This window comes from Pristiophorus japonicus, chromosome 8 (assembly GCF_044704955.1).
Source record: "Pristiophorus japonicus isolate sPriJap1 chromosome 8, sPriJap1.hap1, whole genome shotgun sequence".
Classification (NCBI taxonomy): Eukaryota; Metazoa; Chordata; class Chondrichthyes; family Pristiophoridae; genus Pristiophorus; species Pristiophorus japonicus.
The window spans coordinates 4889377-4915748 of NC_091984.1; the positions used below are offsets into that span (position 1 = coordinate 4889377).

Consider the following 26372-nt stretch of genomic DNA (forward strand, 5'->3'; position numbering starts at 1 on the left):
CCCCCTCTCATCTTCCCCCCTCCCCCTCTCTCTTCCCTCTCAATCTTCCCCCTCCCCTCTCTCTTCCCTCTCTCAATTCCCCCCTCCCTCTCTTCCCCCTCTCAATCTTCCCCCTCCCCTCTCTCTTCCCTCTCTCAATTCCCCCCTCCCTCTTTCTCCCCTCCCCTCTTCCCCCTCTCCCTCTCTTCCCCACCCCTCTCCCCCTCTCCCTCTCTCCCCCTCCCCTCTTCCCCCTCTCCCTCTCTTCCCCCTCTCAATTCCCCCCTCCCTCTCTTCCCCCTCTCAATTCCCCCCTCCCTCTCTTCCCCCTCTCCCTCTCAATTCCCCCCTCCCTCTCTTCCCCCTCTCAATTCCCCCCTCCCTCTCTTCCCCCTCTCCCTCTCAATTCCCCCCTCCCTCTCTTCTCCCTCTCAATTCCCCCTCCCTCTCTTCCCCCTCCCCTCTCTTACCCCTCTCAATTCCCCCTTCCCTCTTCCCCCTCTCAATTCCCCCCTCCCTCTTCCCCCTCTCAATTCCCCCCTCCCTCTTCCCCCTCTCAATTCCCCCCTCCCTCTTCCCCCTCTCAATTCCCCCCTCCCTCTTCCCCCTCTCAATTCCCCCCTCCCTCTTCCCCCTCTCTCTCTTCCCCCTCCCCCTCCCCCTCTCTTCCCCCTCCCCCTCCCCCTCTCTTCCCCCTCCCCCTCCCCCTCTCTTCCCCCTCCCCCTCCCCCTCTCTTCCCCCTCCCCCTCCCCCTCTCTTCCCCCTCTCAATTCCCCCCTCCCTCTCTTCTCCCTCACTTCCCTCTGTTCCCTCTCTCCCCTCTCAATTCCCTCTCTTCCCACTCCCCCTTCACTTTCTCCCTCTCCCCACTCACCGGAAGTCACGCCGCTCCGCCAAGCTCTGCAGCAGTCCACACATGCGCCCTCCAGCCCCGCTGACGCGTTGCGGGGACCAACCAATGGGAGCGAGGATAGGGAGCCCCGCCCACCGCGGCGGTGACTGACAGCTGCCGCCCACGTGCGCCAGAGTGTCACTCAATCTCAGTGCCCAAACCATGCACACATTTAAATCCAAATACAAAGAGCTCAACAGTGGAAAGAAATGCATAATTATTAATGCGGAATACTTACACTAACCACCAATCTGTGCAAATAAAGAATGAAATCATGTTTAACTAATTTACTGGAATTCTTTGAGGATATAACGAGCATGGTGGATAGAGGTGTACCGATGGATGTGGTGTATTTAGATTTCCAAAAGGCATTCGATAAGGTGCCACACAAAAGGTTACTGCAGAAGATAAAGGTACGCGGAGTCAGAGGAAATGTATTAGCATGGATAGAGAATTGGCTGGCGAACAGAAAGCAGAGAGTCGGGATAAATGGGTCCTTTTCGGGTTGGAAATCAGTGGTTAGTGGTGTGCCACAGGGATCGGTGCTGGGACCACAACTGTTTACAATATACATAGATGACCTGGAAGAGGGGACAGAGTGTAGTGTAACAAAATTTGCAGATGACACAAAGATTAGTGGGAAAGCGGGTTGTGTAGAGGACACAGAGAGGCTACAAAGAGATTTAGATAGGTTAAGCGAATGGGCTAAGGTTTGGCAGATGGAATACAATGTCGGAAAGTGTGAGGTCATCCACCTTGGATAAAAAACAGTAAAAGGGAATATTATTTGAATGGGGAGAAATTTTAACATGCTGAGGTGCAGAGGGACCTGGGGGTCCATGTGCATGAACTCTTTTGGGAGCAAACAAAAAACATTAAACCGTGCCCCCCGATCTGGGGGAAACACCAAACATTTACAAGGCTCTTTTATTTTTTTTGTGGTTTTTTGGGGGGGGTTTTTTGGGCACAAAATCATATTTTTTCTCCAAGTGCCCCCTATAAAAGGGGAGGGGCACACTAACAGCACCGCCAATTAAAACAAATTAACTTAAAAAACATAAATCAAATTAAAATTTGGTTGCCGGGCGTGATGATGCACTCCAGTCCCTCCGGTGCCCACCTCTCGCGGAAGGCCACGAGCGTACCGGTGGACACCGCGTGCTCCATCTCCAAGGTCACCCTGGTGCGGATGTACGCGCAGAAGAGAGGCAGGCAGTCCGGCTGAACGACCCCCTCGACCGCCCGCTGCCTGGACCGGCTGATGGCACCCTTGGCCGTGCCCAGAAGCAGTCCTACGAGGAGGCCCTCGGACCTACCCGCTCCCCTCCGCACAGGGTGCCCAAAGATCAGGAGTGTGGGACTGAAGTGCAGCCAGAATTTCAGGAGCAGCCCCTTTAAATAACAAAACAGGGGCTGCAACCTTGTGCACTCAATAAAAACATGGAACACGGACTCTTCCAGACCGCAGAAATTGCAGGCGGCCTGGGAGCCCGTGAACCGGCTTAAAAATTTATTGCACGGCACTGCTCCGTGCACCACCCTCCAGGCCAAGTCCCCGATAAATAGTGGGAGGACCCCTGCGTAGAGTGCCCTCTATCGGGGACCCCCGCCTCCTCCGGACGGCAAGATGGTACGCCATGGCGTGTCCGGACGGCAGGCGAGGATGGCAAAGTTGAGAGTGTGCAGGAGCAGCCCGTACAGGAAACCCCTCCACGCGGAACTGAAAGGCACGGGGGGGATTTCCTCGAGGCGGCTCAAGTTGTGAGGCGCCGGCCCCCGAGGGAGGTTCCGGGGTTTGGCGCCGATGAGGAATTCCGTCCGGACGGGGTTCAGTTCGGAAGGGATCTCCCCACGTGCTTGAGCCTCCTCGATGCACCTAATGGAGTCGGGGCCCAGAGCTCTTTTTAGCGACTCGATGGCATCGGCCGCGCGGCGGACGTTGGCAGAATTTAGGCGCCGCGCCAGCGTGCCTGGCGCAATCCAGCCCGCTCCTCCGCCATCGAGCAGGTCCCTGACCCTGGTCACCTCACCAGCCACAGCCCTCTCTTCCGACCGCCACCCAAAACCTCGGTCGTGGAGGTACGGATTCCCGAGCAGCGGCTCCTGCAGGACGGCTGCCACTCCAGCCGGTGGAGAGCTGCGTTTGGTGGAGACTTTGTTCCAGACCCTGATGAGTTCCTTGTAAAAGACAGGCAGCTCCCGGAGGGTCCTGACGCCCCCCACACTCACAAACAGGAGCTGCGTGTCGTAGTTGAGGTCGCGCTACTGGCGGAAGAAATACATCGCCAGAGCACACCACCTCGGAGGGGGCTCAACGTAAAGGTATCTCTGCAGGGTCTGAAGACGGAAAGTCACGAGCTGGGCGCTGACGCACACCAACGACTGACCGCCCTCCCTATGCGGGAGACTCAAGACCGCAGCAGAGATCCAGTGCTTCCTGTTGTTCCAGAAGAAGTCCACCAGCTTCTTCTGTATCTTGGCGACAAACGCAGGGGGAGGGGTCAAAGTGACCAGCCGGTACCACAACATTGCGGCCACCAGCTAGTTTATGACTAGCACTCGACCCCTGTAGGACAGCACTCGAAGCAGTCCTGTCCAGCGTCCGAGGCGAGCGGCGACCTTGGCCTCCAGCTCCTGCCAGTTCGCCGGCCAGGCTTCCTCGTCGGGGCTAAGGTAGACTCCCAGATAGAGGAGATGGGTCGTGCTCCAGGCAAAAGGCCTGAGCTCCTCCGGCAGGGAGTCCACCCACCACTGACCCACCAGGAGTCCGGAACATTTCTCCCAGTTGATTCTGGCGAAGGATGCGGCCGAGTAAATCTCCTGGCACTCATGCATCCTCCGCAGGTCAGCGGGATCCTCTACCGCGAGGAGCACGTCATCGGCGTAAGCCGAGAGGACGACCTCCATGCCCGGCCCTTGCAGAGCCAGTCCCGTCAACCTCGTCCGCAGGAGGCGCAGGAAAGGCTCCACGCAAACGGCGTATAACTGGCCGGACATGGGGCATCCCTGGCGCACCCCTCTCCCAAAGCAAAGGGGCGCCGTCAAGGACCCGTTAACCTTAATCAGACACTCCGCGGCGGCGTACAAAAGTCGGATCCGGGCGACGAAATGCGTCCCGAACCCGAAAGCGCGCAGAGTTCCGAACAGATAGTCGTGATCCACCCTGTCGAACGCCTTCTCTTGGTCGAGGGATAGGAAGGCGACCGACAGACCAGCCTCCTGGGAATAATGGATGAGGTCCCGGACCAGATGGATGTTATCGTGGATTGTCCGGCCCGGGACCGTGTAGGACTGCTCGGGGTGGATCATGTGGTCCAGCACGGCGCCAAGGCGAGCAGACATCGCCCTGGCGAAGATTTTGTAGTCCGTGCTGAGGAGGGAGACCAGGCGCCAGTTCTTAAGGAGGCGGAGATCGCCCTTCTTAGGCAGCAGGATGATGACTGCCCTGCGCCAAGGGAGGGGCATCTTCCCGGTCGCCAGACTTTCCCCCAGGACCCGCGCGTAGTCGCCCCCCAGGATGTCCCAGAACGCCCTGTGGAACTCCACGGTCAGCCTGTCCAGCCCCGGGGCTTTTCCCCTCAAGAGCCGATCAAGGGCGCCGGTTAGCTCCGCCAGGCTTACCGGAGCTTCCAGATTTTCGGCGCCCTCCAGGCTGACCTTCGGCAGGTCGTCCCACAAAACTCTACGCGCTTCCTCGCTGGACGGCTCCGGAGAGAACAGGGCCCCGTAATATTCACGGGCCCTGTTGTTGACGCCCTCCGGGTCCGAGACGAGAGAGCCGTCGTCGGCCAGCAGCGTCAAGAGCTGCTTACGGACATCCTGTCTTTTTTCCAGCGAGTAGAAGAAGGGGGAGCCGCGGTCCAGATCCCGCAGGAACCGGATCCGCGACCTCACGAACGCGCCTCGGGACCCGACGAGCTGCAGGTCCTTCAGCGCGGCCTTCTTCGCTTCGTACACCGTCCGCAGGGCCGGGTCCTGGACGACTTGACCGAGACGGGCTTCCAGGTCGAGCACCTCTTTTTCTAGGCGCCCGACTCTGGCCGCCCGCCTCTTGGTCGACCCCCTCGCGTACTCCTGACAGAAGACGCGGACGTGAGCCTTGCCCATGTCCCACCATAGCCTCAAGGAGGGGAAGCCCCCCTGCTTCCTTCTCCAGTCGGACCAGAATCGACGGAACGAGTCCTGGAACCGCACGTCCTCCAGCAGCTGGTTGTTAAAATGCCAGTACACGGACCCCGTCCTCGCGCGGAGCGAAGCGAGCTCTGCCCACACCAGGTGGTGGTCCGAACACGGCACCGGCCGCATGGAGGCCGCCGGGACGCAGGAAACGTACGCCCGAGACACGTAAAGGCGGTCGACTCTGGACCATCCTACTCCAGGCCTCACCCAAGTAAAGGCGCTGGAGTCGGGATGGAGATTTCGCCAGACGTCCACCAAGCCGAGGGACCCGACCAGGTCCCTCAACTTCTCCATCGCCGTCATGCTCTGCGGGACACCGGAGCGGTCCCTCGCCTCGAGGGTGCAGTTAAAATCCCCCCCGAGGACAATGCAGTCGCCGACGTCGACAGAGCCAAGAAGAGCGGACACTTCTTCGAAGAAGCGTTTGCTGCGGGCCGGGCTGAGGGGCGTACATGTTCATGAGATGGAGTGGCACGTCCCCCAGGCAAACCCTGATGTGCAGCAAGCGGCCTGGCACGGGCTCCTCGACCCCCAAGATCTCCGGCTAAAAATGCGGGGCCAGCAAGATGGCCACCCCACTAGAAATGGCGGTGAGGTGGCTCATGCGGACCTCTCCTTGCCATTCCAGGAGCCACGTGGCTTCATCTCCCGGAACGGTGTGTGTTTCTTGCAGGAAGCACGCCGCATATTTCCCCTCCCGCAGGAGCGAAAAATTGTTAAATCTACGGCGTGCCTCTCTGCCGCCGTTGATGTTGAGGCTGGCTATGGTTATCTTCATGACAAGAGCATAGTACAACCTCTAACTAACCTATTGTGGGGGGGGGAGCGGAGTCTTTTTTTTTGGCTTCCACTCCCTCCGCAGCCCAGCGAGGAACTTTTTGAGCCGGCGCAGCTCAAGGTCTTGCGCCCTTATCAAGGGCCCGCCCGCGGCCAAGGTTTTAGCGGCGGCGCGGACGGACGCGACGAGCAGCCCCGGCTCGGACCATCTTTCCAGGGCCAGACGGGCTTGGTCGCGGCGACCCTGGCTCTGGACCAAAAAGTCCCGGAGTTCCTTTGCAGGAATGAGGAGGGGCTCAGTGGCGGCCGCGAGCAGATCCACCGCCTCACTGGCGGTGGACTCTAGATCTTCTCCCGCGTCCCCCACCGAGTCCCCGTCCCCCTCCGGGAGGTCGCCGCCAGCAGCCGGCCCGTCGACCGCACGAGGTACGGCAAACGGCCCGGCCGCTCCATCTGGCCCTGGCTCTGCCCCGATCCCACCCCCAGGATCGTCGGCAGAGGAGTCCCCACTGGGCTTATTTAAAAGTGGTGCTGGGTCGGGAAGCGACAGCGGAAGGGGATCCTCCCCCACCCCAGGAGCTGGCGAAAATGGAAATTCTCCAGGTCCACCAAGTCCCCCAGCCCCAAAGTAGGGGGCGAGGGTTGTTGTTCTTCCCCCTCCCCGCCGCCACCCCCCGGCCCAGCGTGTGGGTGTATATTACAGTTTTCTACAGTTTCATTTTCTGCCGAGTCGAGCAAGTCCCGGGGGAAGTTGGATATTGGCTGGGCGGGCTCAGGTGCGGCCTTTTCGGCCCCGCCCGCCTCAGTCCCCGGGACGCTCGACCCGACGGCATCGCATTCCTCCGCTGGCCCCGCGCCCCCCACGAGAGGTAGATCTTCCACGCAACCCCCGGGGGGCAGAGGCTGGGCAGCCTCGACTGTCTCACCCTCCCCGGGGACAGACTCCTCCTGCCTACGGCGCAGTTTGGGGGCGCTGGTGGGGGACGCGGGACACACGGCGGGCACCGACTCTTCCGCGGAGGGATGTTGTTCCCCCTCCGCCTCATTGGAGCGGCGCCTCCTTTTGTTCCTGGGGGGGCGCGGAGGCAGGGAGACCTCCATGTCTGCCAAGGCCTCCCGCTCCACTCCCCCCTTTTTCTTATCTTGCCCGCGCCCAAACCCCTCTGTGGTGTTATTCAAGGGCTCGGGCACAGGCTCAGGGCACCCCGCTCTCGCCGATGACTGGGTTGGGCTGAGCGCGGTAAACAAATTGTCTGGCGCACTGAGGGGACCCGCCTCTAGATGTTTCGCCTTCTTCCGCATCTTCTTTCCGGTCGGACGCTCTCCCTCCCCCCCGCCGGAGGCCGTGAAAACAAAGGCCCCCGATGATGCCCGCGCACCTACGGCTCCCGGCACGCGGACGCAACTAGGGGGAGGGGTGGCGGCGGCGCCAGCCTTGGCCGCCCTCGGTGGTTTGGCGGCCTTGGAGGCGGGGCAGTTCTTGCGAACGTGCCCCACCTCCCTACAGGCATGGCACCGCACACCGTCCGACGTCCAGAAGACGCGGTAGGCAGTCCTCTCGTGCATCACGTTGAACGATCCCTCTGTCGTCTCCTCCCGCGCCAGCCGGACAAAGAGCTGGCGGCGGAAGGAGAACACGTGGCGCAGGCTGCTCTCCCTGAGGCCGAGCGGTATGGGGTTGATCCCTGACCTTACCTCCCCCAGTTGGTGTATGTGAGGGAGGAGGAGCCCAGCGGGAACAAAGGGCGGGACATTCAATAGAATGACCCTCTGCGCGGTGGCCTTGAGAGGGTCCACCGGCAGGAACGTCCCGCCCACCGTGAGCCCCTTTTCAATGGTCAGGGACACCGCCCGCTCCGACCCCAGGAAGAACACGGCCTTCCCAGACATCTTGGAGGCCGCGACAATGGCCGAGGGGCCGACTACCCCAGCCATCGCCCGCACGCACTCCTCGATGCTCATCGTGGGGTGAGTGTAGCTCTTGACCCCGTGTTTCTTTGTGACAAGTCTGAAAGGTGGCAGGGCAGCAGAAGGCACAGGAGGCGCCGTGGATGTGGACGCCGCCTGCGCGTATGTCCTTGCTGGCCCCGCCACCGGCGTGGATGGGGTCGCCATCACGGGGTCCCTTTAAGGGCTACACCCACCCCAAAGTCACAGGCCTCAATTATCTTAAATGGCCTCGTTTAAATATTTGAACAGAGAGAGCTCTGAAAGAGGCACACCTCTCCCCTAGTTGGCAATTGGGGAGGGGCCTTGCTCCCTCTGCTCAGTTGTCTTAATTGTTTTTCTTTTTTCAATTGGGAGGAAAGGGCTCTCAGAGGGAGAGGGGAGAGACAGAGAGAGAGAGAAAGAGAGCGGGGGAGGGGGGGGGGAAAGAGGGAAGCTGCGAGGGCAGGTCTCCCCTCACAGCGATGGGTGGGTGCACTCCCCAGATGGCAAACAAAACAGTCTTTGGGGTGGTCTTCGGGTGGGGGGAGAAGATGTCTTCACCTGGGGCAGCTGGAGCCACACAGGTACACACTCCCAACGATGTTAATTAGGGTGATTGAGTTTCGTCAGCCAGGTAGCTCCAGCTATCCCAGGCTAGGCAGTGGGGGAGGGGTGCTTCAGTGGTGTGTGGGCCTAGCTGTAGGCAAGACCCCCACACACACTTCCACACACACACACCCCCTGCGATGTTCCGGCCCTCGAATGGTCTTCTTTCCTCCCCCCACCGATACAACAAAGTCTTTTGGGGAATGCACCAAAACACACCCACCTTTGGTTGAAGAAGTCTTTCCCTCCTTCCACACTGGTTAGTTGTTCTTTTTTCCCCCTCTCTCCAACTCTTTGTAGAATTAATGAAGTTGTTGCAGTCTTCTGCTCTCCTCCTCTCCCTCTGGATGAATGGTAATGAAGCCCCTTCCTTCCTTCCTTCCTTCCTTCCTTCTCTTCCTGGGCTGTTTCACAGGGTTCTCGAAAGGCCTTCCAGCCACGAGCTACAGCAGCAGCTCCTTCTCTCACTGCTCCAGGCTCCAAGTGAATAGGCCGCGCCTCCAATAGCTCCACCCTGGTCCTTGTGCATGAATCCCCAAAAAGTTAGTTTGCAGGTGCAGCAGGTAATCAGGAAGGCGAATGGAATGTTGGCCTTCATTGCAAGAGGGATGGAGTACAAAAGCAGGGAGGTCCTGCTGCAACTGTACAGGGTATTGGTGAGGCCGCACCTGGAGTACTGCGTGCAGTTTTGGTCACCTTACTTAAGGAAGGATATACTAGCTTTGGAGAGGGTACAGAGACGATTCACGAGGCTGATTCCGGAGATGAGGGGGTTACCTTATGATGATAGATTGAGTAGACTGGGTCTTTACTCGTTGGAGTTCAGAAGGATGAGGGGTGATCTTATAGAAACATTTAAAATAATGAAAGGGATAGACAAGATAGAGGCGGAGAGGTTGTTTCCACTGGTAGGGGAGACGAGAACTAGGGGGCACAGCCTCAAAATACGGGGGAGCCAATTTAAAACCGAGTTGAGAAGGAATTTCTTCTCCCAGAAGGTTGTGAATCTGTGGAATTCTCTGCCCAAGGAAGCAGTTGAGGCTAGCTCATTGAATGTATTCAAATCACAGATAGATAGATTTTTAACCAATAAAGGAATTAAGGGTTACAGGGAGCGGGCGGGTAAGTGGAGCGGAGTACACGGCCAGATCAGCCATGATCTTATTGAATGGCGGAGCAGGCTCGAGGGGCTAGATGGCCTACTCCTGTTCCTAATTCTTATGTTCTTATGTTCTTATGTTAAAGAAACAACTTGCATTTCTATAGCGCCTTTCACGACCATAGGATGTCCCAAGGCGTTTACAGCCAATGCAATACCTTTTTTAACTGTTTTTGACTCTGCATTTTGAATGAATTTTCAATACGGACACAAAACTACAGCCAGTGTCTAGAAAATGGACCAAAAATTGCAGTTGGAGGCTTTCCATGGGCGGATGACTCCAACCAAATTTTTTTTTACAAAAGTAAGTGGTGGTCCCAGAGGAAGGAACACTTGCGCTCCGACGCCTGGATGCACAGCCCAGCGTAGAGGCCCACGTAGTCCAGGAACGTACGGGCATCCTGGGATCACGTGGGCCGGACCAACCAATGAACATGGACTATTCTCCGAGCTTCCATTACTATCAATGAGAATATCCCTAAAATCAAATAAAACATAAATATCAATTTCAGAAAATACTTCATTTTTTAAAAATTAACAGAAATTGCATTAAATTAAATGTTTTAGAGAAAAATGTGTTTTTTGAAATAAATAAAATGTTTTAATAGTGCTAAAAATAAACTTACCTTCATAGGCAGGGTTTTTAATATAAAAATAAGTAATAACATTTTTTTTTAATCTATTAAAACTCCTATGCTGGTAAAAGCTGGTCGTACTTCTGCTTTTACCAAGCGTAAGAGTTTGAAGAACAACTTGACAGATTGAAGGTGCTGGGAGCAGGCACTTTGTGCGCCTAAACCCAGAACTTGCGGGGCCTCCTCGGTTGAGTGCGTACATCGTACACACCCCGAGAGGCCGCAATTTCAGGGCCATTATTACAAAACTCACATTTCTCAAAAATTCACCAGGCACCCTTCCAAGAGAGCGCAATTGAAACATTCCCCCTCACAGGTCATGCTGACCAGAATCATACCAGGCCTGTAAGGGTTTAAATTTATGAGCACGGTTCACATGGTCTAGGCTAATATTCGCTTAAGTATAGCAGATTGAGGGGTGATCTATTTGAGGTGTTTAAGATGATGAAGTTGGTGAGGTGTGTTATGTATGTAACTATATAATACTTGCCACCAGAGGGCGCGACTGTTGGAGTCATAATGGTCACCTGCACACATGTACAGGGCCAGTATAAAAGGTTGGCTGCCATGTTGTTTAGGCACTCTGGAGTTGTAATAAAGACTAAGGTCACACTAAGTTTAGCTCACAGTACTCAGCTTCATGGAGTTCTTGTATACACAACAAGGTGGATAGAGAGAAACTATTTCCTCTAGTTTGTGGGGGGGGGGGGCATGGCCTTGAATTGGAGCTAGGCTATGCAGGGGTGCTATCGGGGGCATTTCTTCACAGGCAGGGTGGTGGAGGTCCAGAACTCGCCCCCAAAAGCTGTTGGGGCTACGGGTCAATTGAATATTTCAGGACTGGGATCGATGTTTATTTAGTCAGACAAGGGTGTTAGGGTTTGCCTTGCGGGGCCAAGACAGATGGATGGTGTTGGTGAAACCACACCTTGAGTATTGTGTTCAGTTTTTGGTCTCCTAATCTGAGGAAGGCCATTCTTGCTATTGAGGGAGTGCAGCGAAAGTTCACCAGACTGATTCCCGGGATTATAGGACTGACATATGAGGAGAGACTGGATCGACTAGGCTTATATTCACTGGAATTTAGAAGAACGAGAGGGGATTGTACAGGGCCTTGGTGAGGCCTCACCTGGAACATTGTGTTCAGTTTTGGTCTCCTAATCTCAGGAAGGACGTTCTTGCTATTGAGGGAGTGCCGTGAAGGTTCAACAGACTGATTCCAGGGATGGCTGGACTGACATATTAGGAGAGACTGGATCAACTGGGCCTTTATACACTGGAGTTTAGAAGGATGAGAGGGGATCTCATCGAAACGTATAAGATTCTGACGGGACGGGACAGGTTAGATGCGGGAAGAATGTTTCCGATATTGGGGAAGTCCAGAACCAGGGGACACAGTCTTAGGATAAGGGGTAGGCCATTTAGGACTGAGATGAGGGAAAAACTTCTTCACTCAGAGAGTTGTTAACCTGTGGAATTCCCTGCCGCAGAGAATCGTTGATGCCAGTTCATTGGATATATTCAAGAGGGAGTTAGATATAGCCCTTACGGCTAAGGGGATCAAGGGGTATAGAGAGAAAGCGGGAAAGGGGTACTGAGGTGAATGATCAGCCATGATCTGATTGAATGGTGGTGCAGGCTCGAAGGGCCGAATGGCCTGCTCTTGCACCTAATTTCTATGTTTCTATGATACAGATCAGCCATAAGCTAACTGAATGGATGAACAGGCCCGCAGGGTTGAATGGCCTCCTTCTATTCCTATGACTGTGACATGTTGTCCCTCCTTGTCCACTCTGCACCCTTTCCTAATGGTCGATCAGTCCGAGCTCCTCGACCATCACTGCTCTGTGCTCCTCCTCTGTCCTCGCGTTGCTCCACTCCAATTGGCCCAGCACAGCTCCAGCAGCAACATGGGATTAGGACTGCTGCTCATGTGAAGGATAAACACCAGCACAGAATGCCTATTCCCCCATCTGATCAATGTTCCCTTTGGTCTTCTACACTTTGACACCACTCCCTCTGGGCCGATAATGCAAATCATTGATACCCACAGTGAACGGGAGTGGTCGATGAGCTGAACCCAGTGTGACAGCTCGGGCCTCTTCCAACCACTCTGGAAAAACTACCCTTAATTCCTCCCTTCTGACTAATATTTAATTCAGTTTGCTATCTTCTCCCTAATTCCATACTGTTATATATTGAATGAAGAGTCTGATCAGATACTGTGAGCTGAAAGTAAGGTGTGACCGCAGTCCTTTATTACTGGCGATGAGAATACGAATCCAACGCAAAGATGCAGCAAACTGTGGGCATCCTGGAGAAGTTCTCGGAGGGTGAGGACTGGGAAGCCTGTGTCGAACGGTTAGACCAGTACTTTGTAGCCAATGAGCTGGACGAAGAAGGAATCGCTGCAAAAAGGAGAGTGGTCCTCCTCACAGTCTGCGGGGCACTGCCCTACAGCCTCATGAAGAATCTTCTGGCTCTGGTGAAACCCACAGATAAGTTGCACGAGGAGCTGAGTACACTGGTCGGGAGCATCTTAATCCGAGGGAGAGCGTGCTAATGGCGAGGTATCGGTTCTACATGTGCCAGCGATCTGAAGGTCAGGAAGTGGCGAGCTATGTCGCCGAGCTAAAGCGACTTGCAGGACAATTTGAGTTTGATGGCTACCTGGAGCAAATGCTCAGAAACTTTTTTGTACTGGGCATTGGCCACGAAACCATCCTTTGAAAACTTTTGACTGTAGTGACACCGACCCTCAGTAAGGCCATTGCAATAGCACAGGCGTTTATGTCCACAGTGATAACACCAAACAAATCTCTCAGCACACAAGTGCTAGCAATGTTCATAAATTAACTGGAACTGTGTTTGCGAGCAGAAATGTACAGGGCAGAACCCACGAGTCTGCAACTGCCAGCAGATCTCAGGTGACCCAGATGACTCAGAGTCCCCAACAAAGGATGAATGCAAGGCAATTCACACCTTGTTGGCGTTGTGGAGGCTTCCATTCAGCCTATTCATGTAGCTTCAAAGGGTATGTTCGCAAGAGCTGTGGAACAATGGGGCACCTCCAACGAGCTTGCAAACGAGCTACAAGCTCTGCAAAACCTGCTAACCACCACGTGGCAGAGGAAGATCGGTCCATGGTGGATCAAAGCAATTTCGAGCCTCAGAGAGAGAAGGCAGATGCTGAAGTACACGGGGTGCACACAGTTTCGACGAAATATCCACCTAGAATGCTAAACGTAAAATTGAATGGCTTGCCCGTAGCCATAGAACTGGACACTGGCGCTAGCCAATCCATCATGAGTAAAAAGGTGTTTGAGAGACTGTGGTGCAACAAGGCACTCAGACCAGCCCTGAGCCCCATCCACATGAAACTGAGAACGTACACCAAAGAGCTTATCACTGTCCTGGGCAGCGCCATGGTCAAGGTCACCTACGAGGGCACGGTGCATGAACTGCCACTCTGGATTGTCCCGGGCGATGGCCCCACACTGCTTGGAAGGAGCTGGCTGGGCAAAATCCGCTGGAACTGGGATGACATCCGAGCGCTATCACATGTCGATGAGGACTCATGTACCCAGGTTCTTAACAAATTTCCTTCCCTTTTTGAACCAGGCATTGGAAACTTTTCCGGGGCGAAGGTGCGGATCCACTTGGTCCCAGAGGCACGACCCATTCACCACAAGGCGCGAGCGGTACCTCACTTGATGAGGGAGAGAGTGGAAATCGAGCTGGACAGGCTGCAACACGAGGGCATAATCTCCCCAGTGGAATTCAGCGAGTGGGCCAGCCCGATTGTTCCAGTACTCAAAAGTGATGGCACGGTCAGGATTTGCGGTGATTATAAAGTAACTATTAATCGTTTCTCGCTACAGGACCACACCCACTACCTAAGGCAGACAACCTATTTGCGCCGCTGGCAGGAGGCAAGACGTTCACCAAGCTCGACTTGACTTCGGCCTACATGACGTAGGAGCTGGAGGAGTCTTCGAAGGGCCTCACCTGCATCAACACGCACAAGGGACTGTTCATCTACAACAGATGCCCATTTGGAATTCGGTCGGCTGCAGCGATCTTCCAGAGAAACATGGAGAGCCTACTCAAGTCGGTACCACACATGGTGGTCTTTCAGGACGACATATTGGTCACGGATCGGGACACCGCCGAGCACCTACAAAACCTGGAGGAGGTCCTCCAGTGACTGGATCGCGTAGGACTGCGGCTGAAGAGGTCGAAATGCATCTTCATGGCAACAGAAGTGGAGTTTTTGGGGAGAAATATCGCGGCGGACGGCATTCGGCCCACAGACGCCAAGACAGAGGCTATCAGGAACGCGCCCAGGCCACAGAACGTCACGGAGATGCGGTCGTTCCTGGGACTATTTTGGTAACTTCCTACCAGGGTTAAGCACCCTTTTAGAGCCCCTACATGTGTTATTGTGCAAAGGTGAGAACTGGGTATGGGGAAAAAAACCAAGTAATTGCTTTTGAGAAAGCCAGAAACATTTTATGCTCCAACAAGCTGCTTGTATTGTATAACCTGTGTAAAAGACTTGTGCTAGCATGTGACATGTCGTCGTACGGAGTCGGGTGTGTATTACAACAAGCTAACGTTGCGGGGAAGTTGCAACCTGTCGCCTATGCTTCCAGAAGTTTGTCTAAGGCCGAGAGGGCCTACAGCATTATTGAGAAAGAGGCATTAGCGTGTGTATTCGGGGTAAAGAAAATGCATCAGTGCCTGTTTGGCCTCAAATTTGAGCTGGAGACCGATCACTAGCCCCTCACATCCCTATTCGCTGAAAACAAGGGGATTAATACTAATGCCTCAGCCCGCATACAAAGGTGGACACTCGCGCTATCAGCGAATAACAATACCATCCGCCACAGGCCAGGCACCGAGAACTGTGCGGATGCTCTCAGTCGGCTATCATTGCCCTCCACAGGGGTGGAAATGGCGCAGTCTGCAAACATGTTGATGGTGGCGCAGCCCGCAGTCTTGTTGATGGTCATGGAAGCGTTTAAAAATGATAAATCACCTGTCACGGCCCGCCAGATTAGGACTTGGACCAGCCAAGATCCTCTGCTGTCCCTAGTAAAAAACTGTGTACTGCATGGGAGCTGGGCAGTATCCCCGTTGAAATGCAAGAACCAATCAAGCCTTTCCAGCGGCGAAAGGGCGAGCTGTCCATTCAGGCAGATTGCCTGTTGTGGGGTAACCGCGTAGTGCTACCAAAAAAGGACAGGGAGACGTTCATCTCGGATCTCCACAGCACACACCCGGGTATAGTAATGATGAAAGCGATAGCCAGATCCCATGTGTGGTGGCCCGGTATCGACTCTGACTTAGAGTCCTGTGTACGGCAATGCAGCGTGTGTGCTCAGTTGAGCAACGCGCCCAGAGAGGCACCACTAAGTTTGTGGTCCTGGCCCTCCAGACCATGGTCGAGGATCCGTGTCGACTATGCGGGCCCGTTTCTCGGTAAAATGTTCCTGGTAGTGGCGGATGCTTTTTCAAAATGGATTGAATGTGAAATAATGTCGGGAAGCACCACCACCGCCACCATTGAAAGCCTGAGGGCCATGTTTGCCACCCACGGCCTGCCTGACATACTGGTCAGTGACAACGGGCCATGTTTCACCAGTGCCAAATTTAAAGAATTCATGACCCGCAATGGGATCAAACATGTCACCTCGGCCCCGTTTAAACCAGCCTCCAATGGGCAGACAGAGCGGGCAGTACAAACCATCAAACAGAGTCTTAAACGAGTCACAGAAGGCTCACTCCAAACCTGCCTGTCCCGCATACTGCTCAGCTACCGCACGAGACCGCACTCGCTCACAGGGGTGCCCTCGGCTGAGCTACTTATGAAAAGGACACTTAAAACCAGACTATCGTTGGTTCACCCCAACCTGCATGATCAGGTAGAGAGCAGGCTGCAGCAACAAAATGTAAACGATGGTCACACCACTGTCATGGGAAATTGATCTGAATGACCCTGTGTATGTGCTAAACTATGGACATGGTCCCAAGTGGATCGCGGGCACGGTGATAGCTAAAGGAGGGAATAAGGTGTTTGTCGTCAAACTAGACAATGGACAAATTTGCAGAAAACACTTGGACCAAATGAGGCTGCGGTTCACAGACTGCCCTGAACAACCCACAGCAGACACCACCTTTTTCGAGCCCACAACACACACCCAAAGGATCAACGACACCACGCCGGACCAGGAAATCGAACCCATCATGCCCAACAGCCCAGCAAGGCCAGGCTCACCTAGTAGCCCTGCAGGGCCAACAACACGCCAGCCCAGCGAGGGCACAGCCAACACACCAGAACAGACATTTGTACCGAAGCGGTCCACCAGGGAAAGAAAGGCTCCCGACCGCCTCACCTTGTAAATAGTTTTCACTTTGACTTTGAGGGGGAGTGATGTTGTGTATCTGTAAAGCATGCACTCCCATGTTCCGCCACCAGGGAGCTCATCCACCTGAAGTCCCAAGGGATCCCAGCATCCCTTGGGAGCACTGTAAAAAAGCTGGCCCTAAGGCCTGTTTCTCACTCTGGAGTGTCTTATTAAAGACTGAGGTCACTGTTACTTTAACCTCCCTGTGTGCAGCCTCATCTGTGTTAGGAACACAATAATTATGATGCTTGGGTGGGTACTGTGGAGATCACTAATAAAAGTGTCCCTGCCCTTTTTTGGCACCACTACCCGATTACCCCAAAGAAGGCAGTCTGCCTGTATAAGACATTTAATCTTTGCGCCGCTGGTACGGCCTTATTTCTTCCTGCATTTCTAACGGGACACTAGATTAACTCTTGTGGAGCACAGTGTTTTTTTACTAAGGACAGTAAGGGGGCCCTGGCTCGTCCATGTTCTAATCTGTTGGGCGGTGACAGGTGATTGCTCACTCTCAAATGCTTCCATTACCATAACTAAATCGGCGGGCTGTGCCATCTGGGCAATGACAGCTTACTGAGAACATCTGCACAGTTTTCTGTGCCTGGCCTGTGGCGGATGGCGTAGTTGTATGCGGACAACGTGAGCGCCCATCTCTGGATGCAGGCCGATGCATTCGCATTTATCCCCTTACTTTCAGAAAAGAGGCTTATGGTCGGTTTTCAACTCAAATTTCAGCCCAAACAGACATTGATGCATTTTCTTTACCCCATAAACACACGCTAACGTTTCTTTTTCGATCATGCTGTAGGTCCTCTCAGCCTTAGACAGACTTCAGGATGCATAAGCAACCGGTTGCAATTTCCCAGATTCATTAGCTTGTTGCAATTCACACCCGACACCGTCTGACGACGCATCACATGCTAGTACCTAATGCTTACATGGATCATACAACACAAGCAATTTGTTTGAGCATAACAGTTTTCTAGCTTTTACAAAGGCATTTTCTTGGGTTTTACCCCATACCCATTCATCTCCTTTATGCAGTAAAGAGTGCAGTGGTTCTAATAGTGTGCTAAGACCCGGTAAGAAGTTACCAAAGTAGTTCTGGAGTCCTAGAAACGACCGTAGCTCCGTCAAGTTCTGTGGTCTCAGTGCATTCTTGATTGCCTCTGTCTTCGAATCGGTGAGCCTGATGCCATCCGCCGCGATTCTTCTCCCCAGGAACTCCACTTCAGGTGCCAGGAAAACGCACTTCGAGCATTAAGCCGACTAAGAACCTCCTCCAGGTTCTGCAGATGCTCGACGGTGTCCCGACCTGTAACCAAGATGTCGTCCTGGAAGACCACGGTGCGCACAACCGACTTCAGTAAGCTCTCCATGTTCCTCTGGAATATCGCCGCGGCTGATTGAATCCCAAACGGGCATCTGTTGTAAATGAAGAGACCTTTGTACGTGTTGATGCAGGTGAGGCCCTTTGATGATTCCTCCAGCTCCTGCGTCATGTCGGCTGAGGTCAAGTCCAGCTTCGTGAACGTTTTTCCTCCCGCCAGCATCGCAAATATGTCGTCTGCCTTTGGTAGTGGGTATTGATCCTGCAGGGAGAAACGATTGATACTTACTTTGTAATCACTACAGATTCTGACGGTGCCGTCTTCCTTGAGGACTGGAACAATCGGACTGGCCCACTTGTTGAATTCGATCGGCGAAATGATGCCCTCTCATTGCAGCCGGTCCAGCTCGATCTCCACCCTCTCTCTCATCATGTACGGTACAGCTCTCACCTTCTGATGGATGGGTTGCACCCCTCTAATCAGGTGGATCTGCACTTTTGCTCCTTGGAACTTCCCGATGCCTGGTTCGAACAGCGAGGGTAACTTGTTTAGGACCTGGGTACATGAAGTGTCGTCGATGGATGAGAGCGCTCGGATGTCCTCCCAGTTCCAGTGTATCTTCCCCAGCCAGCTCCTGCCGAGCAGTGTGGGGGCCATCGCCCGGTACCACCCAGAGTGGTAACATGTGCACCGCTCCATCATAGGAGACCTTTACAGTAGCACTGCTGATTATGGGAATTAGTTCCATTGTGTACGTTCTCAGTTTAGTGCGAATGGGAGTAAGGCCTTGCTGCACCACAATTTGTCGAAAGTCTATTTGCTCATTTTGGACTGGCTCGCGCCAGTGTCCAGCTCCATTGACACCGGGAGTCCATTTAGTGCAACCTTCAGCATTATTGGGGGACACTTTGTCGTAAATGTGTGCACCCCATATACCTCTGCCTCCTCGGTCTGAGGCTCTGGTTCGTCGTGATCCACCGTGGATTTGTCCTCCTCTGCAACATGCTGGTTTGCAGGATTAGCAGGGTTTGCAGCTCGCTTGCACATACGTTGGAGGTGTCCCATTGTTCCACAGCCCTTGCAAATGTATCCTTTGAAGCGGCATGAATGGAAACGATGATCACCCCCGCAGCGCCAACAAGGTGTTAATGGCCTTGCATTCACTATCCTTGATGGTGGACTCTGGGACATTTACGGACGTGCAGCTGCAGGTATGTGAGGCCTGCCCTGAACATTACGATTCGAAAACAACATTACTTTGTTCACAGTACTTGCAGCAGCACTCGTGTGCTGAGAGATTTGTTTGGTATTGTCACTGGTGGCGATGAACGCCTGGGCTATCGCTATGGCTTTACTCAAGGTTGGGGTCTCTACAGTCAAAAGTTTGCGAAGTATTACTCCATGGCCAATGCCAAGTACAAAGAAGTCCCTGAGCATGTGCTCCAAGTGTCCTTCAAATTCGCAATGTCCTGCAAGGCGCCTTAGCTCAGTGATGTAGCTTGCCACTTCCTGGCCTTCAGACCTCTTGTACATGTAGAACTGGTACCTCGCCATCAGAACGCTTTCCTTCGGGTTTAGATGCTTCCGGACCAGTGTGCACAACTCATCGTACGACTTGTCTGTGGGTTTCGCTGGAGCGAGCAGATTTTTCATAAGGCCTTACGTTGGTGCCCCGCAAATGGTGAGGAGGATCGCCTTTCGTTTGGCAGTGTTCGCTTCCCCTTCCAGCTCGTTGGCCACGAAGTATTGGTCGAGTCGCTCCACGAAGGTTTCCCAATCATCTCCCTCTGAAAATTTCTCCAGGCTGCCCATTGTTCTCTGCATTGTTGCGGTGGGGTTCGTCATCTGTATCTCGTCGTCAGTTGTTATGTATTGAATGAAGAATCTGACCAGATACTGTGAGCTCAAAGTAAGGTGTGACCGCAGTCCTTTATTACCGGTCTCCAGAGTGCCTCTCCAGCCTGAGGCCTCCTTATGTACAGGTGCTCCCAAGGGATTGTGGGATCCCTTGGGGCTCCAGGGGAAACATAGAAAATACATAGAAAATAGGTGCAGAAGTAGGCTATTCGGCCCTTTGAGCCTGCACCACCATTTGATAAGATCATGGCTGATCATTCCCTCAGTACCCCTTTCCTGTTTTCTCTCCATACCCCTTGATCCCTTCAGCCGTAAGGGCCATATCTAACTCCCTCTTGAATTTATCCAATGAACTGGCATCAACAGTTCTCTGCGGCAGGGAATTCCACAGGTTAACAATTCTCTGAGTAAAGAAGTTTCTCCTCATCTCAGTCCTAAATGGCCTACCCCTTATCCTAAGACTGTGTCCCCTGGTTCTGGACTTCCCCAACATCGGGAACAATCTATCCGATGAGTGGATGAGCCCTCTGGTGGTTAAATAAGGTATTTACAGGTTTACATATATAACACATACTCCTTAATGTTCTCCAATAATCTCCCATGAGGTACCTTGTCAAAGTCCATGTACACTGCATTTCCCCCAGCCACCATGTCTGTTACCCCCGCTTCAAAGAATTTAGTGAGGTTTGTCAAGCACCATCATCCCTTTTGAAATCCGTGCTGGCTGCCTTGAACTGCTTTCTCTTTATCCATCTACAGGGTTATTTCAGCCTTCATTAAAGACTAATTTTTCCCCTACCTCAGAGGTAAAGTAACTGGCCTGGAATTAGCTCTGATTCCATTGAAATAAATGGTGATTAACATCAGCTTTTGGGAAAGATTGAACAGGTTGGGCGGGCGTTCTTTAGAAAAGAGATGACTGAGAGGAGACCTGATACAGGTCTTTAAAATTATGAATAGGGTAGATGTGAAGAGAATGCTTCCATTTCATAGAATCATAGACTAGAACCTAAGAACATAAGAATTAGGAGCAGGAGTAGGCCATTCGACCCCTGAGTGTGCTCTGCCATTCAATGAGATCATGGCTGATCTTCTACCTCAACTCCACTTTCCTGCACTATCCCCGTATCCCTTGACTCCCTTAATATCCAAAAATCTATCGATCTCTGTCTTGAATATACTCAAAGACTGAGCCTCCACAGCCCTCTGGGGTGGAGAATTCCAAAGATTCACAACCCTCTGTGTGAAGAAATTTCTTCTCTCCTCAGTCTTAAATGGTCGACCCCTTATTCTGAGACTGTGACCCCTGGTTCTAGACTCCCCAGCCCGGGGGAAACATCCTCCCTGCATCTACCCTGTCAATCCCTGTACTAATTTTGTATGTTTCAATTAGATTACCTCTCATTCTTCATAAACGCTGGAGAATATAGGCCTATTCTCTTCAAGCTCTCCTCATAGGACAATCCCTTCATCCCAGGAATAAGTCTGGTGAACCTTCGTTGCACTCCCTCTATAGCATGTAACATAGAAACATAGAAAATAGGTGCAGGAGTAGGCCATTCGGCCCTTCGAGCCTGCACTACCATTCAATATGATCATGGCTGATCATGCAAATTTAGTGCCCCATTCCTGCTTTCTCTCCATACCCCTTGATCCCTTTAGCCGTAAGGGCCACATCTAACTCCCTTTTTAATATATTTAATGAATTGGCCTCAGCAACTTTCTGTGGTAGAGAATTCCACAGGTTCACAATTCTCTTGAGTGAAGAAGTTTCTCCTCATCTCGGTCCTAAATGGCTTACCCCTTATCCTTAGACTGTGACCCCTGGTTCTGGACTTCCCGAACATCGGGAACATTCTTCCTGCATCTAATCTGTCCAATCCCGTCAGAATTTTCTATGTTTCTATGAGATTGCCTCTCATTCTTCTAAATTCCAGCGAATATAAGCCAGTCTTTCTTCATATGTCAGTCCTGCCATCCCGGGAATCAGTCTGGTGAACCTTCGCTGCACTTCCTCAATAGCAAGAATGTCCTTCCTCAGAGTAGGAGATCAAAACTGCACGCAATATTCAAGATGTGGTCTCACCAAGGCCCTGTACAACTGCAGTAAGATGTCCCTGCTCCTATACTCAAATCCCCTCGCTATGAAGGCCAGCATGCCATTTGCTTTCTTTACTCCCTACTGTACCTGCATGCCTACCTTCAATGACTGATGTAACATGACACCCAGGTCTCGTTGCATCTCCTTCGGTAAGGAGACCAAAACTGTACACAATGCTCCAGGTGTGGTCTCACCAGGGCAACAAGATGTCTTCAAAATGCAGCAAGACGTCTTCACTCTTTTACTCAAATGCTCTTGTAATAAAGTCTCACCTCTTGACTCCCCCAAGCCTTTCTACCATCTATGCTATGGCACGTCAGGAGTGTGATGGAATTCTCTACTTGCCTGGATGAGTGCAGCTCCAACACTCAAAAGCTCGACACCATCCAGGACAAAACTGCCCACTCCCATCCACTACCTTAATCATTCACTCCCTCCACCACCGGCGCACCGTGGCTGCAGTGTGTACCATCTACAAGATGCACTGCAGCAACTCGCCCAGTCTTCTTCGACAGCACCTCCCAAACCCGCGACGTCTAACACCGAGAAGTACAAGGGCAACAAGCGCATTGGAACACCATCACCTGCAAGTTCCCACCAAGTCACGCACACCATCCTGACTTGGAAATATATCACCGTTCCTTCATCGTCGGTAGGTCAAAATCCTGGAACACGCTCCCCAACAGCACTGTGGGAGCACCTTCACCACACGGACTGCAGTGGTTCAATGTGGCGGCTCACCACCACCTTCTCAAGGGCAATTAGAGATGGGCAATAAATGCTGGGCCTTGCCAGCGCCCACATCCCCGGAACGAGGCAGGTGTGTGTCAGAGACAGGGTCAGGGTCAGAGACAGGGTCAGGGTCAGAGACAGGGATTAGAGACAGCGATCAGAGGCAGGGGTCAGCGATCAGAGGCAGGGTCAGAGACAGGCATCCGGGGTGAGTGACAGGGGTCGGGGTGAGAGACGGGCAGGGGTCGGGGTGAGAGACAGGGGGTCGGGTCAGACGGGGGGTCGAGGTCAGAGACGGGGGAGTCGGGGTGAAAGACGGGGGGTCGGGTCAGACAGGGCGATCGAGGCAGACGGGGGGTCGAGGTCAGAGACGGGGGGGGGGGGGTCGGGGTGAGAGACGGGGGGGTCGGGTCAGACGGGGGGGGGGTTGGGGTGAGAGACGGGGGGTCGGGGTGAGAGACGGGGGGTCGGGTCAGACGGGGGGTCGAGGTCAGAGACGGCGGGGGGGGGGTCGGGGTCAGAGACCGGGGTCGGAGACAGGGGATGGAGTGGGAGACAGAGGTCGGGTGGGAGACAGGGTTCGGAGTCCGGGGTCGGGGCTGGAGACAGGAGTCGGGGCTGGAGACAGGGGTCGGGGCTAGAGACGACAGAGGTCGGGGCTAGAGACGACAGAGGTCGGGGCTAGAGACAGGGGTCGGGGCTAGAGACAGGGGTCGGGGCTAGAGACAGGGAACATAGAACATGGAACATAGAAAATAGGTGCAGGAGTAGGCCATTCGGCCCTTCTAGCCTGCACCGCCATTCAATGAGTTCATGGCTAAACATGCAACTTCAGTACCCCATTCCTGGTTTCTCGCCATACCCCTTGATCCCCCTAGTAGTAAGGACTACATCTAACTCCTTTTTGAATATATTTAGTGAATTGGCCTCAACAACTTTCTGTGGTAAAGAATTCCACAGGTTCACCACTCTCTGGGTGAAGAAGTTTCTCCTCATCTCGGTCCTAAATGGCTTACCCCTTATCCTTAGACTGTGACCCCTGGTTCTGGACTTCCCCAACATCGGGAACATTCTTCCTGCATCTAACCTGTCTGAACCCGTCAGAATTTTAAACGTTTCTATGAGATCCCCTCTCATTCTTCTGAACTCCAGTGAATACAAGCCCAGTTGATCCAGTCTTTCTTGATATGTCAGTCCCGCCATCCCGGGAATCAGTCTGGTGAACCTTCGCTGCATTCCCTCAATAGCAAGAATGTCCTTCCTCAAGTTAGGAGACCAAAACTATACACAATACTCCAGGTGTGGCCTCACCAAGGCCCCGTACAACTGTAGTAACACCCCCCTGTCCCTGTACTCAAATCCCCTCGCTATGAAGGCCAACATGCCATTTGCTTTCTTAACCGCATGCTGTACCTGCATGCCAACCTTCAATGACTGATGTACCATGACACCCAGGCCTCGTTGCACCTCCCCTTTTCCTAATCTGTCACCATTCAGATAATAGTCTGTCTCTTTGTTTTTACCAGCAAAGTGGATAACCTCACATTTATCCACATTATACTTCATCTGCCATACATTTGCCCACTCACCTAACCTATCCAAGTCAATCTGCAGCCTCATAGCATCCTCCTCGCAGCTCACACTGCCACCCAATTTAATGTCATCCGCAAATTTGGAGATTCTACATTTAATCCCCTCGTCTAACTCATTAATATACAATGTAAACAGCTGGGGCCCCAGCACAGAACCTTGTGGTACCCCACTAGTCACTGCCTGCCATTCTGAAAAGTACCCATTTTCTCCTACTCTTTGCTTCCTGTCTGCCAACCAGTTCTCAATCCACGTCAGCACACTACGCACAATCCCATGTGCTTTAACTTTGCACATTAATCTCTTGTGTGGGACCTTGTCGAAAGCCTTCTGAAAGTCCAAATATACCACATCAACTGGTTCCCCCTTGTCCACTCTACTGAAAACATCCTCAAAATCTCCCCTGCTCTTCTTCAAAATAGTGCCATGGGATCTTTTACGTCCGCCTGAGAGATCGGACGGGGCCTCAGTTTGACGTCTCATCTGAAAGTCAGCACCTGAGACAGTGCAGCACTCCCTCAGCACTGCACTGGAGAGTCAGCCTAGATTTATGTGTTCAATTCACTGGAGTGGGACTTGAACCCACAACCTAAAACTCTGCGAAAGTAGAGAAACATTGATAAAGAGTTAGATTCAGGAGAAGACGTTTAGAGGTGGGGAGAAAGGAGCAAGGCAGAGCTCTGCCACAAATCGCAGAATGCAGGGAGAGCAGCGGTGCAGGAAGCCTGAATTAGAAGACAGAAGGGCGAAGGTTGGGAATTGGGGCTGAAAGAGGTTGCAGAGGCAGAGTAATGAGGCAGTGAAGGGATTTGTAAATGGAGTGTCATCACTAGGTATACATTTAATTCGCCCCACTATTGGGCTATCATTAACAACAACAATTCAAAAAAGGAACTATATTTTGTTTATCTTGTGTAATCTGAAACAAGCATATTTTCCATTTTTATGTGGTAAAGAGCAAGAAAATTCCAGCAAGTTATTTTTTTTGTCCTAATAATTCCACTGCCCCATTAACATAGGCAGTCCCTCGGAATCGAGGAAGGCTTGCTTCCACTCTAAAAATGAGTCCTTGGATGGCTGAACAGTCCAATACGAGAACCACAGTCCCTGTCACAGGTGGGATAGATAGTCGTTGAGGGAAGGGGTGGGTGGGACTGGTTTGCCGCATGCTCTTTCCGCTGCCTGCGCTTGATTTCTGCATGCTCTCGGTGATGAGACTTGAGGTGCTCAGCGCCCTCCCGGATGCACTTTCTCCACTTAGGGCGGTTTTTGGCCAGGGACTCCTAGGTGTCAGTGGGGATGTTGCACTTTATCAGGGAGGCTTTGAGGGTGTCCGTGTAACGTTTCCTCTGCCCACCTTTAGGTCATTTGCCGAGAAGGAGTTCCGAGTAAAGCGCTTGCTTTGGGTCGGGGCTAGAGACAGGGGTCGGGACTAGACACAGAGGTCGGGGCTAGACACAGAGGTCGGGGCTAGAGACAGGGGTCGGGGCCGGAGACAGGGGTCGGGGTTGGAGACAGGGGTCGGGGTTGGAGACAGGGGTCGGGGTTGGAGACAGGGGTCGGGGTTGGAGACAGGGGTCGGGGTTGGAGACAGGGGTCGGGGCTGGAGACAGGGGTCGGGGCTGGAGACAGGGGTCGGGGCTGGAGACAGGGGTCGGGGCTGGAGACAGGGGTCGGGGCTGGAGACAGGGGTCGGGGCTGGAGACAGGGGTCGGGGCTGGAGACAGGGGTCGGGGCTGGAGACAGGGATCGGGACTAGAGACAGGGGTCGGGGCTGGAGACAGGGGTCGGGGCTGGAGACAGGGGTCGGGGCTAGAGACAGGGGTCGGGGCTAGAGACAGGGATCGGGACTAGAGACAGGGGTCGGGGCTGGAGACAGGGGTCGGGGCTGGAGACAGGGGTCGGGGCTAGAGACTGGGGTCGGGGCTAGAGACAGGGGTCGGGGCTGGAGACAGGGGTCGGGGCTGGAGACAGGGGTCGGGGCAGGAGACAGGGGTCGGGGCCAGAGACAGGGGTCGGGGCCAGAGACAGGGGTCGGGGCTGGAGACAGGGGTCGGGGCTGGAGACAGGGATCAGAGTTAGGGGTCGCAACAAAAATATATCCCAATGAGAAGGAAAGACTTAAAGAGAAGGGATAACCATCTGCGGCTAACTAAGGAAATAAGGGATGGTATCAAATTGAAAACAAGGGCAT

General features: G+C 53.4%; 1 protein-coding gene across 2 annotated transcripts in view; it reads right to left on the minus strand.

The window, feature by feature from the left end:
- The window catches only part of rnpc3 (RNA-binding region (RNP1, RRM) containing 3), a 39244-nt gene extending 38332 nt beyond the window's left edge, over positions 1-912 (minus strand). For both annotated transcript variants that reach the window (XM_070886483.1, XM_070886482.1), the window contains exon 1: positions 855-912. In XM_070886483.1, coding sequence (XP_070742584.1) covers positions 855-898 — 44 coding nt within the window. In that variant the 5' untranslated portion in view covers positions 899-912. The remainder of the gene's footprint in view (positions 1-854) is intronic.
- Positions 913-26372: the final 25460 nt, after the last annotated feature.